At 48.9% G+C, this 17,305-nt stretch overlaps 1 protein-coding gene across 3 annotated transcripts in view; it reads right to left on the bottom strand.

The window, feature by feature from the left end:
• Positions 1-56: 56 nt before the first annotated feature.
• flt4 (fms related receptor tyrosine kinase 4) overlaps positions 57-17,305 on the bottom strand; it is a 55,209-nt gene continuing 37,960 nt past the window's right edge. For 2 of the 3 annotated variants that reach the window (XM_064326481.1, XM_064326480.1), the window contains exons 7-30: positions 17,054-17,225; positions 16,412-16,529; positions 16,147-16,322; positions 15,153-15,321; positions 11,880-12,021; positions 11,073-11,181; positions 10,084-10,443; positions 9,438-9,584; positions 7,541-7,672; positions 6,599-6,705; positions 5,705-5,840; positions 5,368-5,472; positions 5,165-5,278; positions 4,923-5,011; positions 4,463-4,595; positions 4,178-4,272; positions 3,651-3,773; positions 3,416-3,527; positions 3,085-3,184; positions 2,404-2,509; positions 1,947-2,071; positions 1,200-1,320; positions 982-1,067; positions 57-583 (exon numbers count right to left, since the gene is read on the bottom strand). In XM_064326481.1, the coding sequence (XP_064182551.1) occupies positions 388-583; positions 982-1,067; positions 1,200-1,320; positions 1,947-2,071; positions 2,404-2,509; positions 3,085-3,184; positions 3,416-3,527; positions 3,651-3,773; positions 4,178-4,272; positions 4,463-4,595; positions 4,923-5,011; positions 5,165-5,278; positions 5,368-5,472; positions 5,705-5,840; positions 6,599-6,705; positions 7,541-7,672; positions 9,438-9,584; positions 10,084-10,443; positions 11,073-11,181; positions 11,880-12,021; positions 15,153-15,321; positions 16,147-16,322; positions 16,412-16,529; positions 17,054-17,225 (3,273 nt within the window). In that variant the 3' untranslated portion in view covers positions 57-387. The remainder of the gene's footprint in view (positions 584-981; positions 1,068-1,199; positions 1,321-1,946; positions 2,072-2,403; positions 2,510-3,084; positions 3,185-3,415; positions 3,528-3,650; positions 3,774-4,177; positions 4,273-4,462; positions 4,596-4,922; positions 5,012-5,164; positions 5,279-5,367; positions 5,473-5,704; positions 5,841-6,598; positions 6,706-7,540; positions 7,673-9,437; positions 9,585-10,083; positions 10,444-11,072; positions 11,182-11,879; positions 12,022-15,152; positions 15,322-16,146; positions 16,323-16,411; positions 16,530-17,053; positions 17,226-17,305) is intronic. The other variant, XM_064326482.1, reaches the window with a different exon arrangement.

Raw genomic sequence — 17,305 nt, 5'->3', positions numbered from 1 at the left:
TTTTAAGCTTCTCTTCACTTTCCAGGTCTCAAAAGTAAAACTTGACAAAAACAAAATTAAGAAACAGATATATTGCTTTATTTATTTGCTTTTTTGTACAAATACAAAACAAAGGAAGCTTACTCTCGGGATAGATAAACGTAAAAGATGTGCGATAAAATGCATGAGAGTTTCGGTTTGACATAAATGCGCCACCCAGTGACCGGGAGGAGTACTGTTATTGATGAATGTGTTTATTTTTTTTCCGACTCAGTTCAGTGCTGCAGAGAACCCGTTGGAGAGCAGGGGGCGGGGACACGGTGTTGATGAGTACAGTGGTTAAAAACCGGGCGTGGCTCTCTTCTGCTCCGCTGGGCTCAGGGTTGGGGGGGTGGGGAGTGGAGGGGTCTACGGGCTGGCGGACCCGTCGGACCCGCCCTCGCTCGGGGAGGAGAAGAAGTCACACAGCCCCTCCTCGGACAGCTGGCCGTACTCGTTGTTGTAGAAGGTCTGGCCGGAGAGCTGGCTGAGGAAGGGAGGCCGGTGCCTGCCGCTCTGCCCCGCGCTGCCCTCCGCCTGCTCCGGACACCGGCTCAGCTGCTGACTGCACGGGGGGAGGAAGGGAAGGACAGAGATGGGGAGAGAAAGGGAAGGACAGAGATGGGGAGAGGAAGGGAAGGACAGAGATGGGGAGAGAAAGGGAAGGACAGAGATGGGGAGAAGGAAGGAAGGGGGAAGGAAGGACAAGACAGAAAGGGGGAGAGGAAGGAAGGACAGAGGAAAGGGGAAGATGAGGAGAGAGGGAAGGAAGGATGGGAGAGAAGGGAGAGTGAGGAGACGAGTGAGGAGAGAGAGAGTTGAGTGGGCGAACTAACTTTAAATTTCAGCAGTCCTTAATTTGCCATTTAAACAAGACCAATATCAAAATGCCTTGTCAAAGTTCAGCAAGCAGAGAAGACGAAACTTGAGAATGTGTAAATGTCAGGAAAGGGGTTCGCTTACCTTCTGGAAAGCGCTCCTCTGTGTTTGTGTTCAATTCTCTCAAACTCCTCCGAGGCCAGGACCATGCCACTGTCTGTCTGACTGTCCTGCAGAGGGAAATGAATAAACGCAAAACTCATGGTCTAAACCTCACGAGAGCGAGCCATATGAACTCCACTGCAGTGGTACAGGGAGGTACAGACACGACCGCAGCGGTTTGGTGAGAAACCCTCACTCACGTGGTGCGCTTTGATCGAGGTGAGCTCCAGCGGTAACTCCTCGAACGTCTTCACTCTGTTGTGGCAGACCCTGGAGGGCCCTGCCGTCACGCAGCCAGCGAACGGCACACAGTTATAGTATCTACAGGGAGGAGAGCAGTACCACAGGGTCACCATCATCACTCAACATCCAAACCACGCCCGCCTCTCCCACTCTCAGCAGGGTGTTGTTTGATAGACGGGGTATACCTGATTGGCAAGGAGCTGTTTGATGGGCGGGGCATACCTGATTGGCAGGGAGCTGTTTGATAGGTGGGGTATACCTGATTGGCAGGGAGCTGTTTGATAGGTGGGGTATACCTGATTGGCAGGGAGCTGTTTGATAGGTGGGGTATACCTGATTGGCAGGGAGCTGTTTGATAGGTGGGGTATACCTGATGGCAGGGAGCCGTTTGATAGGTGGGGTATAACTGATTGGCAGGGAGCCGTTTGATAGGCGGGGTATACCTGATTGGCTGGGAGCCGTTTGATAGGCGGGGTATACCTGACTGGCAGGGAGCTTTTTGAAGGGCAGGGCTTACCTGATTGGCAGGGAGCTTTTTTTAAGGGCAGGGCGTACCTGATTGGGAGAGAGCCGTTTGATAGGCGGGGTATACCTGATTGGCTGGGAGCCGTTTGATAGGCGGGGTATACCTGACTGGCAGGGACCTTTTTGAAGGGCAGGGCGTACCTGATTGGCAGGGAGCGTTTTTTAAGGGCAGGGCGTACCTGATTGGCAGGGTATTGCAGGCCAGCCTCAGCTCCTCCTCTGATGGCGGTCGGGACGAAGCCTGAGAGAATCCATCATCCTCCGAGCTCTGAGACACGTCCAAGGGGACGTAGTCCTTACCATCCTGGAGGGGGGACAGGGGAGGGAGGGAGAAAAGGAAGGGTAGGAATGAGTTGGGCCTTCTTACTGTTCTTCTTGGCTATAGGCCAAGTCTGTTGATTAAGCACATACTGATGTTCTTACATTTGGACATTCATTTAATAGATGCTTTATATTCACAAGTCATCTTGTCACACAACACTAAATGTAAAATGCAATGGGTAAACTGCAAGCACCAGAGTACCGTACGTCTATGGAAATTTACACAATGCTGTTGTCAACTAGGACAAATAAACATTGAAAGTGCCAGCTGTGTAGTCTGAAGAGGCACTGATGTGTCAGTATAGCTCCCCCTACCGGTAAGCCGTTGTCCTGCAGCAGGTCTCCCAGAATTTCCACCAGGGCAGGGAATGTGGGTCTCTCTCTCGGCTCGCCTTGCCAGCAGGCCAGCATTATCCGGTATCTGCCAACGACGGGGCGGGGGGAACGTTTCACATCCATTCAAAACTCAAACCAAAACCGCCTCCGACCAACCAGGGCTCTCTGCATTCCTTTTCACTCGTTCAAGCTTTGTTTTACTTTCCCCCCCAAAGGCTGGGCTTGTTTTACTTCCCGCCCCGTTCGCAGTGGATTCCACATGTTTCCGTACCCTCTCGCAAGCTGGCGGGTGAAACTGGCGGTTTATTGTTATTAATCACTCAAGTCACAGCAAATAAATTCATCTGTGCCTTCGGCGACCTGGCTCTGATTACGGAAAAAAGATTCTGCCAGTTGGTCCGTTTTAAAGTGGTACAGGATGTGGAGGAGTAGTTGCTAGGGTAGCATCTCAGCACATTTGAATGTAAGGGTGATTGAAGGGTCACAGACTAGATATAAGGGTCAATCAGGGGTCACAGTCTGGACATAGAAGTTAATGAAGGGTTACAGACTAGATGTAAGTGCCAATCAGGGGTCAAGGTATAGACTCAAGGATCATTAAGGGGACACAGAAATATAGTATATATAGATGTAAGAGTCAGTCAGGGGCTGCGGACTCACATCCCAGGAGAGGCGTTCTCTGGAGCCCGCATGCGCGTGCCATCTTTCAGCCGCTTGCAGAAATCCTCATCGATCTGAACACCGGGATACGGCGATGCACCTGAGGAGGAGGAAGAGAGTCACACACAGAAGGTCAGAGGCACACCACGTGTGCTGAGTGCCCTGTGTTTGAGTTGTCTACAATGCTCTGATGATATGTGTGGTGGCAGATATGCAGTGTTGTGATAATCCATGCGCAGTGCTTTAATGTTTTATGTTTGTTAGGAAGCTGTAAGGTCATCTCAGCCTGACCCATGACCCTGGACCCCATGGCTCTGCCCCCATCTCTTACCCAATGAGAATATTTCCCAGAGCAGAACTCCGAAGGACCACACATCGCTCTGGCTGGTGTAGACCTTGTCAAAGATGCTTTCTGGAGCCATCCACTTCAGAGGCAGACGAGCCTACGGAACCACAGGGGAACGTATCACACGTTTGATGTGTTATTACCTTTTATAGTAAGTTCTCAAGGGAAACAGTGAGAGTGTTTCAGTGTTTGAGTCAGCTGTTGTTCCTTGCTCTCTTACGTTGCCTTTGCGCACGTAGTCAGGGTCCTTGTAGATGTCTCTCGCCAGCCCGAAGTCGCAGATTTTCACCACGTTATTCTCAGACAGGAGGATGTTGCGTGCCGCCAGGTCTCTATGGATACACTGCAGGGTACAGAATGACCGTGAGTGAAATTGTTGCCTTTGAAGTTTGTCCTGTTTTCTCATCAAAGCTTCCATAAAGGATTAGTCGAACAGTGGCGCCTGGCTCTGGATTCAAACCTGCAACCCTCCAGGAGTAAGCACAGGCTGTGCCATGTAGCTCAGGCATAGCAGACAGCAGGCCTGCAGAGTGGTACCTATGTAGCTGCAGACTCACAGGTGGGAGTATCAGAGGAGTTGCAATGCTCCTTACTCAGATGCAGGTGGTACAGCAGTAACCTGGGTAGCACAGTTGTCTATTTAAAATTGACCAGTTTAGATGTCACCCTGCTCTGCTACTGTGACAGTGTGTGCAGTTCTCCTGTGGTCCACAGAGGGGCTCCACTCCCCTGCTGCAGGCTTCTTACCTTCCGAGAGGCCAGGAACTCCATCCCTCTTGCCACCTGATAACTGTAGCATATGAGGTCCTCTATAGTCAGAGGTGTCTTCCACAGGTCATCCACTACAGAAAGCGAGAGAGAGGAAGAGAGAGGGGCAAGAAAAAAGAGATGGGAGAAGAGGGAGAGGCAGAAAGAGAGAGGCAGAGAGCAACAGAATAAGAGGAAGAGGGATGGAGAGGGTATTGGTTAATTAAACTGGGCGGTTTTCTATGCAAGGACGAGTCTTACTCACACGCACACACAGGGACTGACCTTTCTCCAGAGTGGGTGGGGATTCTTGTTCCTGCTTACCGCTGGCTGTGGACGTGGGGGCTTGGCCGCTCTGCTCCACCTGTACGGCCTCCATCATGCGCCGGACCTGGTTCCGTGTCTTGGGGGAGCGGTCCTGTGGTGGCAGTGATCACAGGATTGAGGGCTGACTGCCAAACCCACCAGAGAAGCTCACTCGCCTCTACCCAACACTAAACACCCTCAGTCCCCCTCCCTCTGATAAAATCAGCACACAAAGCTCTTAGCGACATTAAAGATGCAGAGAGCAGCATCTTTAATGTTGAGGATCCGACTGACTGACCTAACTCAAGCAATCCCGTCCTATAAATAGCCACTTCCGTGAGACAAAAGTACCTGTTTGTCCAGCAGTCATGGGAGGTTTCCTTCCTGTTGCTATGGTCTTAAATTAAAATCATGAGAACGGCATGAGGGAAACTCTTACTCTGTAAGGCAAAAAGAACTCTCTCTTGGCTCGCAAGTAGTTAGATAGGTTTCCGTACTTGCAGTACTCCACAATCACCATTAGGGGGCCTGGAAGCAGAAACAATGGAGTTCAGTGATAAAAACAGGAAAAACTCACAAAGAAGTGGTGTCTCCCTTCAAACAAACTATTTTAATATTACTGTGGGAAAGTTTACGAGTTGCGGTCACGGTCATGGTCGCGGTCGAGGTGACCGAGCTTACCGTTGGGTTTGGTGCAGGCTCCGAGGAGGTTGACCACGTTCAGATGATGACCGATGTGGATGAGAATCTTCAGCTCTGACATCAAGGCTTTGTGCTCACTGGCTGTGGCTCCCTCTGTCTCACACACGCACATACACACACACATTGTGAGGTCTTCTCTCTAGTGGCCAGTCTCTCCCATTATTTAAAACGTCACTGCTCACCTTTCAGCATCTTGACTGCCACTGTGTCCAGGCTGTGGGTTTTGTTGAGGCTGACAGTGGAAGCTTCTATCACCTTCCCAAAAGCCCCATGGCCCAGAACCTTCCCTGGGGAATGGCAGGCCAGTGAGAGCATGTGATTGGACAGGGCAGGGATGATAAGAATATGATTGGACAGTGCAGCATGTATTTTTTGCATTCATTTTTGAACATTTGAATATTTTCAGTCTCATGTTCCCCTCTAGATGTTCTGGGCATATTGATGAAGCATGTGCAAAGTATGAGTTTGGTAAACTAGGTGCACTGATCCACAGCCCCAGCAGAGGGCGCTAGGCCTCACCAAGCCTCAGTCTTTCACGTGGGATCTCCCATTGGCTGGAGTCGTAAGACAGGTATTCACACTGATCCTCCAGTGGCACCTCTCCTGGGTCCATGATGATGGACAGGTAGCCTGTCTTTATGTCAGCTGGGTTCACCTGGTGGGGACGGGGCAGGGGTTAGAGCAGAGGGGCAGGGGCTAAAATAACTTCTGTTATTTCAAGTCAAAGATGAGACAGTAGGTGAGTATTTTATGTTTGTTTATTATAAAGTGGCAATGGAAGACACTAAAGAAGGTGAAAGAGAGCGAGAGAGCAATACTGACTGAGTGACTATTCAATTCAATAAACTTTATTTATCCCCGAGGGGCAATTCATTTGACAGATGTAGAGTGATAGATACTGTAGTAAAGCTTGCCTCAGTGGCTTTCTCATCTCTAACATCAAACACGCTCATCTACAGAGGTGCAAACACAAGCAGTCTACACAGCTGTGAACAGCAGCAGGGAATAAAGTAAACCTCCGTTGCCTATCTGTACCACAGACCAATCAGAGGACAGGGGAGAGTGATGTGGGCTCAGGAATGTTTAATTGGTTCAAACAGGTCAGTCACAGTCACAGTCACAACCACCCATTATATGGTTCAAGAGGCCTCTTCTCCTTGCTAGCCAACCCGGGGCGACATAGCTCAGGAGGTAAGACCGATTGTCTGACAGTCGGAGGGTTGCCGGTTCAAACCCCGCCCTGGGCGTGTTGAAGTGTCCTTGAGCAAGACACCTAACCCCTAACCCCTAACTGCTCTGGCGAATGAGAGGCATCAATTGTAAAGTGCTTTGGATAAAAGCGCTATATAAATGCAGTCCATTTACCAACCTGAGGGGAAGATTTGGGGTGTACAGAAAAGGGGCGGTGCTCACCCTCTTGACATTGCAGAAAATGAGGATGAGGAGGGCCCAGAAGAAGATCGCAATGACCCCTGTGCCGATGAGTATCACAATTTCCACATTGGTCTTGTCGTCTGAGCCTGCAGGAGAAAGGCAACACATCAGAGAGTCTCCTTTAGCCTCATTAGTACAATCCTGTCCACACTAACGCATTAAAATGACCCCCCTCGTTTAGAAGATTGCCCCCGCAAATCCCCCCCCAATCTGCCCCCAACAAGAGCAGAACCATAACCCTGCACAAACAGCCAGAGCGCTCCCCTGCAAAGCTCACAACCATGTCAGAGTTTGTGATCACACAACCATACACAAATCACACTCCACTCAACACAAAAGCACTGCACACGGCTTTATTAAAAGATGAGCTTTCGAAGTCCATTAGCAAAAAACACGGCCTTTTGCAAAAGCAGCTCTAGGGGGAGCTACAACACAATATCCATAAAGCAGCAATATTGATCACAAAAGCCCTACACATTTTACATGTAAATAAGGTCCACGCTAATTACAGAAAGCTGAATAGTTGTAGAAAAACGATTGCCACAGCAAACATCACAAACTGTAAATAAGGAATAGTGACGACTTTGCTTTCCCAAATATGTCTAATGAAATAAACTTTCCCTGTATGTTTGATTAGTACTGCAAGTTTGAACAATTTAGAGAAAGGAGGAAGATACAGTAGTACTTAAAGCAATGTGGCTGCACTTATGAAATTTGTGTGAGTGTGTGTATGTGTGTAGTGTGTCTATATGTGTGTGTGTGTGTGCATCTTACCCATGACAGAGAAAGTAGTGGAGGTGTGGATGTATGTATGTATGTATGTTTGTGTATATGGTGAGTGTGTATGTATCTTACCCATAATGTAAACAGTACTGGAGTATGTGGATGTATGTATGCATGTGGTAAGTGTGGGTATCTTACCCATGACAGAGACGATAGCGGAAGTGTGGATGCAGCCCTTCTTGTTGCAGGCGGTGCAGGTGTAGTGTCCAGCATCCTCCTCTCTCACGCGCTGGATACTGAGCGTCCGATTGGAGTCTTGCAGCAGAATCCCTGCACACATTCAGACAGCTGTCAATCACCCCACTCGCCTGCAGACACGCCCACGCCAGCCATACTTACTCACCTGTCAGCCAGCTCTGTACACGTCCACTCACATCCACTCACCTGCCTGTCAGACCTACAGCGCCCCCTGCTGCACAGCGAATGCCGAATCTGTTCCTCAAACAATGTATGACAGCCTGTGGCTTCACCAATGCTGAGCAAATTTAAAGTCATTCAGCATTGCACCATTTAATCCACCTTCTTCAAAATTACCGAAAACAAAAATAAAACAAATAAATAATGCAAATAAATAAGGTAAAGTCATATGAATTTTGGTAACTATGTTTTCATGGTGGCTTAATAGAGACTTTCTTAGGACCTAAAAATCAGGTAACACTCTCAAAGAATGAGCAGGCCTTGGAAATGTGAGTGAGGCGGCATCATATTCCACCCAGAAACCAAACCACTCTGTCAGCAGGGACCCAACTTACCACAGCCCCATAACATATACACACATACCTACATACGCACACACACACACACACACACACACACACGCACATTCCATCCGTGCCCCAAACCCACAGAGCTCCCCACGGATGTCATTCAACAGAATTCCATATGATAACACAGCAACTGTCAGGTGAGATATGTCTTTCAATCACCGTGTGAATGCGTGTGTATGCACATGTACATATGTGTGAGTGTGTGCGTTCAGGGTGACTTGGAGTGCTAAGTGTTCCTGGAGCCGATCTTTTCAAAATGCTGACACATTGTCAGAGGTGTTTGTGTTAGCTTGTCACGGACGTTCCTTATAATGTATTGAGAGACAGAGAAAGGAGTTGGAGAGTATATGCGTATGCCAGAGAGTGACAGAGAAGAGAGTCAAAGGCTAATTGAACTGCCTTTCCCTTAAAAGTTTTACATTCACGTTAAGTGCATATTTGGTTTTTGTAAAGTCGTCACTACCACTGCGATTTTTTTCTGTTCATTCCTCAGCATCAAACCGCGAAACGGAAAACAGAGAGGACAGACACCAGCCAAACGCCGACACAAACAACGAGGGGAGAGTGCCACTGCAGCCGTCTGCGGCTTTTATTAATATTTATACCCTGGAAGGACAAACACCGGGAACTTTCATGAATATGTATCATTAGTCAGTCTCAATGTGTATGGTCTGTCCTTTTCCACTGGTCAAAACAGAGACCAGAACTCCAAAAACACACATACACACACGTCTCCACTTTTATTGAGTTTTTCTGGCTCAATCTCAATTAAAATTTAACAGGGTCTTCCTGTTTACCCCACTGTCAGGGGAATAGGAAATCCAGCACAATCTGGCCTCAGGCGTTACACCACTGGAAAATATCGCCAGCATTTTCACAGAAGAAAAATAAAAAATTGTCCAAAGACTCCCAACACACTCGCACACTCACAAGCACACCGTGAGAATGAGGTGTCATGAACCCCGTAACGGGCGGTGCCATGTCCCACCCAATCACTGATTCCGGTATCAATCAAAAATGGCCATACCTGATTTCCAAAAAATGGCCAATAACCATTGCTTTACATCAATGAATAAGTGACACAACATCATCATTGAAAAGGCTATGCCATCATCTCATTTTTGGGGTACATAAAGCCTCGCATTCTCTGTCAAAAAGCCGCTGGCATTTGACAAAAGTCACAGAGATTTTGGGAGAACGGGCAGAGGTAATTCAGGGAGGGAGCTGGGGGGTCAGAGTTCAGGACAGCAGGGGCTGGAGAGACTCACCGGACATGGGGTGCAGGGGCTGGTTGTCCTTCAGCCAGGACAGCTGGGGGGTCGGCGTGCCTTCCACGTCGCACTTCATCAGCAGGGACTCGCTGACGTTCACCGTCTGATTGGTGGGGCCGTGTTTGTAGCGAGGGGGCTCCAGGGCTGGGAGGGACAGAGACTGTTAAATCAGAAAACTACCACATACCACATACCGCATCTGCATTCAAGTCACTTTCTCCTTTTCTAGAAGCACATGGTGTTGTCTGAACCCTCTCACTCGATTGAGAGTTTGTGTAAGTGGCAGACATGTATGGTTGACAGGTCTCAGTGATTAGTACTGTTGTGTGACTGACAGGTCTCAGTGATTGGGATTGACGTGTGGAGGACAGGTCTCTGCATGTAAAATTGACAGGCCTCTCTGACTGACAGGCATGTGTGTTTATCAGGTCTGTGATTGGCAGGGGTGTGTGATTTCCAGTTCTCTAATTGGCAGGCATGTATGAACAACCATGGTCTGTGATTGGCAGGGGTTTGTGATTGACAGTTCTCTAATTGGCAGGCATGTATGAACGACAGTGGCCTGCGATTGGCAGGGGCGCGTGATTGGCAGGCGTGCATCATTGACGGCTGTCCGTGATTGGCTGGCGTCGGTGTCCCTCACCTCTGACGGGTATGTACTTGCGGTGGCAGTGTTTCTCCCCCGAGCGCCGGTTCTGCACCTCGCACACGTAGTTGCCCTCGTGCTGCAGCTGGATGTTGGGGATGCTCAGCTCCAGGACCCAGCTGTTGCTGGCGCCGTCGAAGGACAGCCGCCCGTCCAGCCGCGTGGCGTACAGGTGCAGGCTCCGGCAGTCCAGGAACTGCGGCTTCCCCGCCTCGTCCTGCAGGGCCCGCGGGTCCAGCCGGTACCACTGCAGGCTTTCGTAGGTGTAGTTATCGGCGCTGCACTTCAGCTGCACCAGGTCCTGCTCCAGCGGCTCCTCGGTGGGCTGCAGCTCGATCCCGAAGCCTTCTGGGATAGCTGCAGGTGGAGAGGCCACAGGGAATGAGTAAAACCTCCATTATTGCAGCCTAACTACAGTGTCACAGATCTGAGTGAAACCTGAGATCCAGTACAATGAGAGTGTAGCTAGATCGGCATGCAAAATAAACCCGGTGAGGAAAGAGACCACCAATGGCCTTGGCATGGAATACCAAAGACCACAGCCACTATACCCCCCCACACACCCTTTCCACCGGTGCAGGAAACTGCAGGCATAACATTACCCTTCCCCCACCGGTGAAATCCCACTGAGATATTAAAAAATAATATAGCGTAAAATGTTAAATGAAACAAGCAGCTGTATTTTTGAAGGGTTGGCACATCATGAGCCGCTGTAATGGAAGTAGGCCAGCAGCTTCCTCACGAAGCCCAAGTGTATCTGGAGTATAAAAATGGCACGGATTAAGGACTAATATTTCTGGTCGCCTGGGAGACCCCCCCCCCCCCCCCGCCCCACCCACTCCTCCTTTTCCCGGGCAGAAAGATGAGCGTCTCAAGCCAAATAAAAGCCTATTTGTATTTTATTGATCTAATGGAACATTAGCAAAGGCACTATAAACACACGGGTGTTGTAGCAGGGAGGGAGGCATGATCTTGGAGATACTCACTGGTCACGTAGAAGTAGATGAGTCTCTCGTCTTTGCCCACCTTGTTGTATGCAGAGCACTTGTACATGGTGGACTCGCTCGCGTTCTGAATCACCAGTTTGCTCACCGTCTGCCGAAGAACAAACACCTATTCTCAGATCGGCTCACAGCTCACCTGGTCTGCGTTTACATGACAGCTGGTCTTAGGCTAAGCAAAATCTGACCTCATTTTCTGGTGGTTGGAAAAAACGGGTTTAAAATGGTTTTTAATAGGAATTAGGCCTATCTTCGTGGACCTCAACAGACAGCCCTGTCCTGGTGGTCGTTTGAGTCAACCCTCACCTCCTCCTCCTCCACCCCCGCCATCCCTCCCCTCCTCCTGTCCCCTTCACACACTGCAGGAAATGACCTCACAGGTGTGCCTGAAAACAGGAAGTGAGTGCTCTCTCCTTATGTGTTTATTCCCTCTCGCTGCAGGAAGTGTGGAGAGGAAGAGGGTTTTAAATATTTCTCATGTGGAAATGGCCGCCCGCTCGGCCCCTCTCTCTTCTGATTGACAAACGCTGTGCAGAAACTCTGCATCTGGGACACTTACATAAAGCTGTCTCAGTTTTAGGCTGGGTGGGGCACTTATAAAAGTGCACTCCAACCAAGTTTCTCAACCAAAGCTACAACAGAAATTTTACTCACTACACACAACCAACAGCCTCCTAAGCCAACACACACAAACATTTCCACAGTATTACCGCAAGCTAGCAGCATAAGTAGGACATTAACACTGCATAGCAGGATGTTGGGTTTAGATGTTGGGTGGCATGCAAAGGGCACCTTATTTCGGCCGTCGACCATCTCTGTCCAGGTGTCGATGCTCTCGATGGTGTTCACCGCGTTGTCCGAGTCCATGTCCTGCCAGTTCTGACACTCCGGGATTGGATCCCTGCGTTGGCGACCGAGCTCTCCTCTGCGAGATCTACAATCACACACACACACACACACACACACACAAAGCCGTTAAAATCTATTTCAGGCTGTTCTCTTTCAGGTTGATTACATCCAATCAATCTGCTAGACCAGGAAAAGCACAAAGAATACCACTTGATTTTTTTTATTTTGAAAACTTTAAAGACCTTTGTAAGCACATTTTCATATTACATTTTTTTTATTAACAATGATGTGCAGCTAAAAAAGAACAAGAACATGAAATGTTATTTCACTCCAATTAGCAGCTAGGACATTACGAGCTCTATTGTAGGCAGTATATATTTATTATATATGAATATCATACGCATTTAGAATCTAATATATCAAACAGTAGACTCTGCCTTTCAGCCTTAAAGCCATGGAAGAGGTGGACTGTGGGTAATGGTCATGTGACAGGTCAGGTCCAGTCCAGGGGGTCACTTGTGCAATGAGCTGCTTTGCATTACAGAAAGCAGGTTAGCTCCGCCCCTTAACTCTGCCCCATTCAACCATCAGGCTTGGCCCCCAGTGACTATGGCCAGCTTCCTGTGACCACCTTGTCACAGCTGCGTCTCTATAGATAGTGCAACAGGAAGGAGAATTTCTGACTGCGGCCCCACCTCGGACTAAAACCAGACAACCCAACCTGTTTCGTGGTCCCCTGTGTCTACGCTGAATAAGACAATTCAGCATTTGGGAAGGTTTGGGGGAAAATACGACGCCCCCGAGAGGTGGCATCCTCCCTGAGCGGCGGGCGTGGCCACGCCTGTCAGGACGCACTGATTGATAGCCCCCCGACGAGGAAGCGACTTCCAGAGGAACAGCAGCTTCCTGTGTTTGACTAGGGGTAACTAAGGATACGCACGGAGAGCGGACCTTCGCTCATTAAACCTTAAACACGTCCTCCCGTCACCAAAAAAAGGAGGAAGAGCTGGGCAAAATAAAAAAAGAGGAAAGCAGGGAGTAGGGAGAGCAGGAAGAGGGAAAGTAGGATAAAGTGATAAAGTGTTTGAAATGAAAAATGCATGCAACCCAGAGGGGGCTTAAGAGTGGAGGTGCGTTTTGGAGCGGGGGGGGTGGGGGGCAGATGGGGAGCCTGTGATTGGGCAATGCGGTTGCCGCGTACCCCAGTCCGTGAGGAGTGGAGAGTTACGCTGTGGGGTGAAATGGGGGCCCTTCTTCATGCTCATCTGAAGGGACTCCATAAAAAAATCCAAAGATTCCACATAGGAATCCAAAAATCGAAGGATCTAATACTCCAACTATCCAACAGTCTGACCACCTAACAATTCGCTTAGCTCACATATTAACAAACAAAAGATCTAATCATCTAATAATCTCATAATTTAAGAAATTTACGCTTCAACAATCCAATGATTCAATATTCCAGTAATCTAATAATGAAATGATCCAACAATCACATAAATCAACAATTCATCAATTTAATCATCTAATGATCCAATAATCTCATATTTTAACTAAAAATTTAAAATTCTATGTAACTGAAATAATAATGTAATAATGGTACATTATTACAACAATTGACCTAACAATCCAAAGAGCTAAAAACCAATAATGATTCAACAAAATAAAATTCCAGCCATCCAACTAATGAGCCAACAACCTAGAAACTATCCAGCGGTCAAACAGTCCAAAAATCTAATGACCTAATGACCCAACAATCCGAAAATTCAATTTCATAATCGTGGCTTGCGTGTGTGAGTGTCATTAGGATGTGGCTGTTGGAAAGACCTGGATGTGAAGCAGGACTGGTCTGTGTGAGTAAGAGGTGTCCAGTTTGGGGTGTTGGGGGGGAGGAGGAAGCCCCCTACTGCTGGGACAGGGTGCGGCTTTGCGCGTGAAGGTTATTCATTTTGGAGAAGATAGGACGGAAGGACCATGGTGTTTTGGGAAAGGAAACAGGTTGGGCTGGGAGATGTCAACACTGACAGTTCAGCCTGACCCCCCCTCCCCCACAACCAAAGGATGTCACCAAGCCCTTTGGCCCCACACTTCCTGTTGTTGGAACGATGCATCACTCACTATTACCCTCTTTCCTCTACACTAGTGCCACCCCCTTTCCCCTCCCCTCCCCTCCCCCCGCCTGTCAGGGTGGACCAAACCTGTGCTCCACCCCCTGCCCCACCACTCCTTCTTAACACCCAGTCTAGCTGTTGTAGGGAGTGGGAGGACCTTTACTACTGAGAAAACAAACAGGCCTCCTCTGCAAACCCGCCGGAGCCCCGGCCCCCTGCCAGCCGCCAGCGTCGGCACTAAGCCAAGATGGACAGGGAGAGAGAGCGTCGGTGCTGAACTCAGCATGAACCGCGCGGCCTCACACCGACCTCACAGCCACATGACAACTGACTGACTGGCCCGCCACGCTTTAGAAAGGCGTGGCTTTAAAGAGTACTGGGTGGTAAAAAGGGGCGTGGCTTTAAAGAGGCTGGAGCGCTAACAGGGTGTGGCTTTAAAGAGGCTGGAGCGCTAACAGGGTGTGGCTTTAAAGAGGCTGGAGCGCTAACAGGGTGTGGCTTTAAAGAGGCTGGAGCGCTAACAGGGTGTGGCTTTAAAGAGACTGGAGCACTAACAGGGTGTGTCTTTAAAGAGGCTGGAGCGCTAACAGCGTGTGGCTTTAAAGAGGCTGGAGCGCTAACAGGGTGTGGCTTTAAAGAGACTGGAGCGTAAACAGGGCGTGTTTTAAAGAGGCTGGAGCGCTAACAGGGTGTGGCTTTAAAGAGGCTGGAGCGCTAACAGGGTGTGGCTTTAAAGAGGCTGGAGCGCTAACAGGGCGTGGCTTTAAAGAGGCTGGAGCACTAACAGGGTGTGGCTTTAAAGAGGCTGGAGCGCTAACAGGGTGTGGCTTTAAAGAGGCTGGAGCGCTAACAGCGTGTGGCTTTAAAGAGGCTGGAGCGCTAACAGGGTGTGGCTTTAAAGAGGCTGGAGCGCTAACAGGCGGTACATTTCCTCTCTTACTTTCCCACAGGCCTGCCTGCAGAGCCGATTGGAAGATTAATCTGATTATCCACCAATCAGCAGCGACAGTGGTGGCAGTGGAGGATCTCTATAGAGTTTAAACAACGGCGTCATAATACGGCATGAGTGAGTGAAACAGTGGGCGTGGCCAGCCAGGGTCCTTACAGGTTTGGGCGGGAAAAGTTGAACCCGCATGGCCCCCAGGGCCTCCACTGCCAGGCGATGGTGGTGGGGGCGGGGATGCCGTACGCGGTGCAGGTGATGGTCTGCCGGCTGCCTCTCCGGTACGGGTTGGTCGGCGCCGCCGCCTCCTTCTCGTGGATCTGAGGGGGAACTGCAGACAGACGCACGTGTCACACCAACTGTACACACACGTTAGCTCTGGCTAGAGACCCATGTGCAGTGCATCTGGTTCATGTTTTAAACTGTCACAATGTCCATGTGTACTGACCCTGACAAATAAGAAGTAGAAGACATCACGCCAACTACACACGTATGCTTCAGAAACTGTAAACACACATCACGTCAACTTTATATAATGGTATGACAATCCAACAAGTGACCTAACAACCCACACAACTAAAAACCAATAATGATTCAACAATATAAAAATCAAGGCATCCAACTAATGACTACACACGTATGCCACAAAAACTGTAAACACACCTCATGCCAACTACACGTGTATCCCATTGCAACTATATACACACACCACGGCGACTACACCCATATGCCACGGCAACTATACACACATCACACCAACAACACATGCATGTCATGCCAACTATACAAGTGCATAATGCCAACTTCACGCTCACACTACGCATGCTGCCACCCTCAATATGTGCGTTTCACATTTACATTGGCTGTTCAATTCAGCAGACTATTAAGGTTAACAGTGACAACGAGAATTTACACAGATCAGTTGGAAGAGCACTGCTTCTGTGTTGTACTGTCCTTGTCATTAGTGTCCTTATTCATCACTGATAAATAATGACAAAGCACAACATAGCACTATAAGTTCATTAAAACAGGAAAGAATAGTCTTATGTTGGTAAAGAGATAAAACAAGGACAAAGCTATGCTGTTTGACAAAATAAGTACAAAGCCCTATGTTGGTTAGAGTGTGATTGCCCAAATAGGCTGGGCTACTGATTACCATTGACGACCAGAGTGATGCTGAGCCTCCTCTCCAGCAGGGCGGCAGTGTTCCTCAGAACGATGGTGTAGTTCCCTGCGTCCTGCTGAGACACCTCCTTGATCTCCAGGGCATGATGCTGGTACTTCATCCGGTTGAACTCAGGACGTTTGGTGATGAGCTTTCCATCTTTAAACCTTGAAAAAAATTTTAGATTTTTTTTATTTACATCGTTACCAGCTGTCCTGCACCAATGAATGCACAGCGGCAATTTGCTCCGCCTCACCATTGTGTTTCTGGGGTCGGGTAGGCTGAGACTTTGACGGACAGCCGGAAGGTCTTCTGACCCACAGTGGCTTCAATCACTGGCCTGTCCTTGTAATCCAGACTGATGAAGGGCTTTTCTGAAACGCCAACAGATTGACTGCATCAGACATCCTCACTGTGCCTGTCAATCACTCTGACACGCAGGAGTGAGTGGGTGGCAAACATATCCATCAACGCAATGAATTCCTCTGATACTATCCCGAAGAAACTGCATTGAAAAAAAATTCTGAAAAAATTCTATTCCATTCCTCGTTTTTTTTTGATAAAGCCATGCCCCAAATGTGGATCTCATTACTGTCAGTCTATGCACGTGGAGTAAGATTACACCACTCCAGGAAAGAAGCACTCAAGTCATCCTGTATCTGAAAAATGACTGACTTATCCACACATTAGCTGATACAGAGCAGACCTCTATGATCTGTGTGTGGTCTTTATGGCCTGTGTGTGGTCATATTGTACTGTGCACTATGATTTATGTGCGGTCTTTATGGCTTGTGTGTGGTAATATTGCATTGTGCACTATGACCTGTGTGTGGTCCTTATGGCCTGTGTGTGGTCATATTGTACTGAGCATTATGGCCCGTGTTCAGTGGTACCGTACCATGCACTATGACCTGAGTGGACAGCTGCAGGGACTGCTCCACACTCTGGGCTTGGCAGGTGTAAGAGCCAGTGTCGGAGATGTCAACGTGCTGGATGGTGAGGATGCTGGCGGCTTCGGTGCTGTGCGACAGCAGGTTGCGTTCGTGCTGAACATTCACGGTCCGGTTAATCTGCCAGGGCATGGTCAAAACACGGTCAAAAACACAGACACCAAATCTAAGACACTACTTCTGTATGCAACATCCCCGAC

The sequence above is a fragment of the Anguilla rostrata genome, chromosome 3 (genome assembly GCF_018555375.3).
Source record: "Anguilla rostrata isolate EN2019 chromosome 3, ASM1855537v3, whole genome shotgun sequence".
In the NCBI taxonomy this organism is placed as follows: Eukaryota; Metazoa; Chordata; class Actinopteri; order Anguilliformes; family Anguillidae; genus Anguilla; species Anguilla rostrata.
This window is presented reverse-complemented; position numbering and strand designations above follow the sequence as displayed.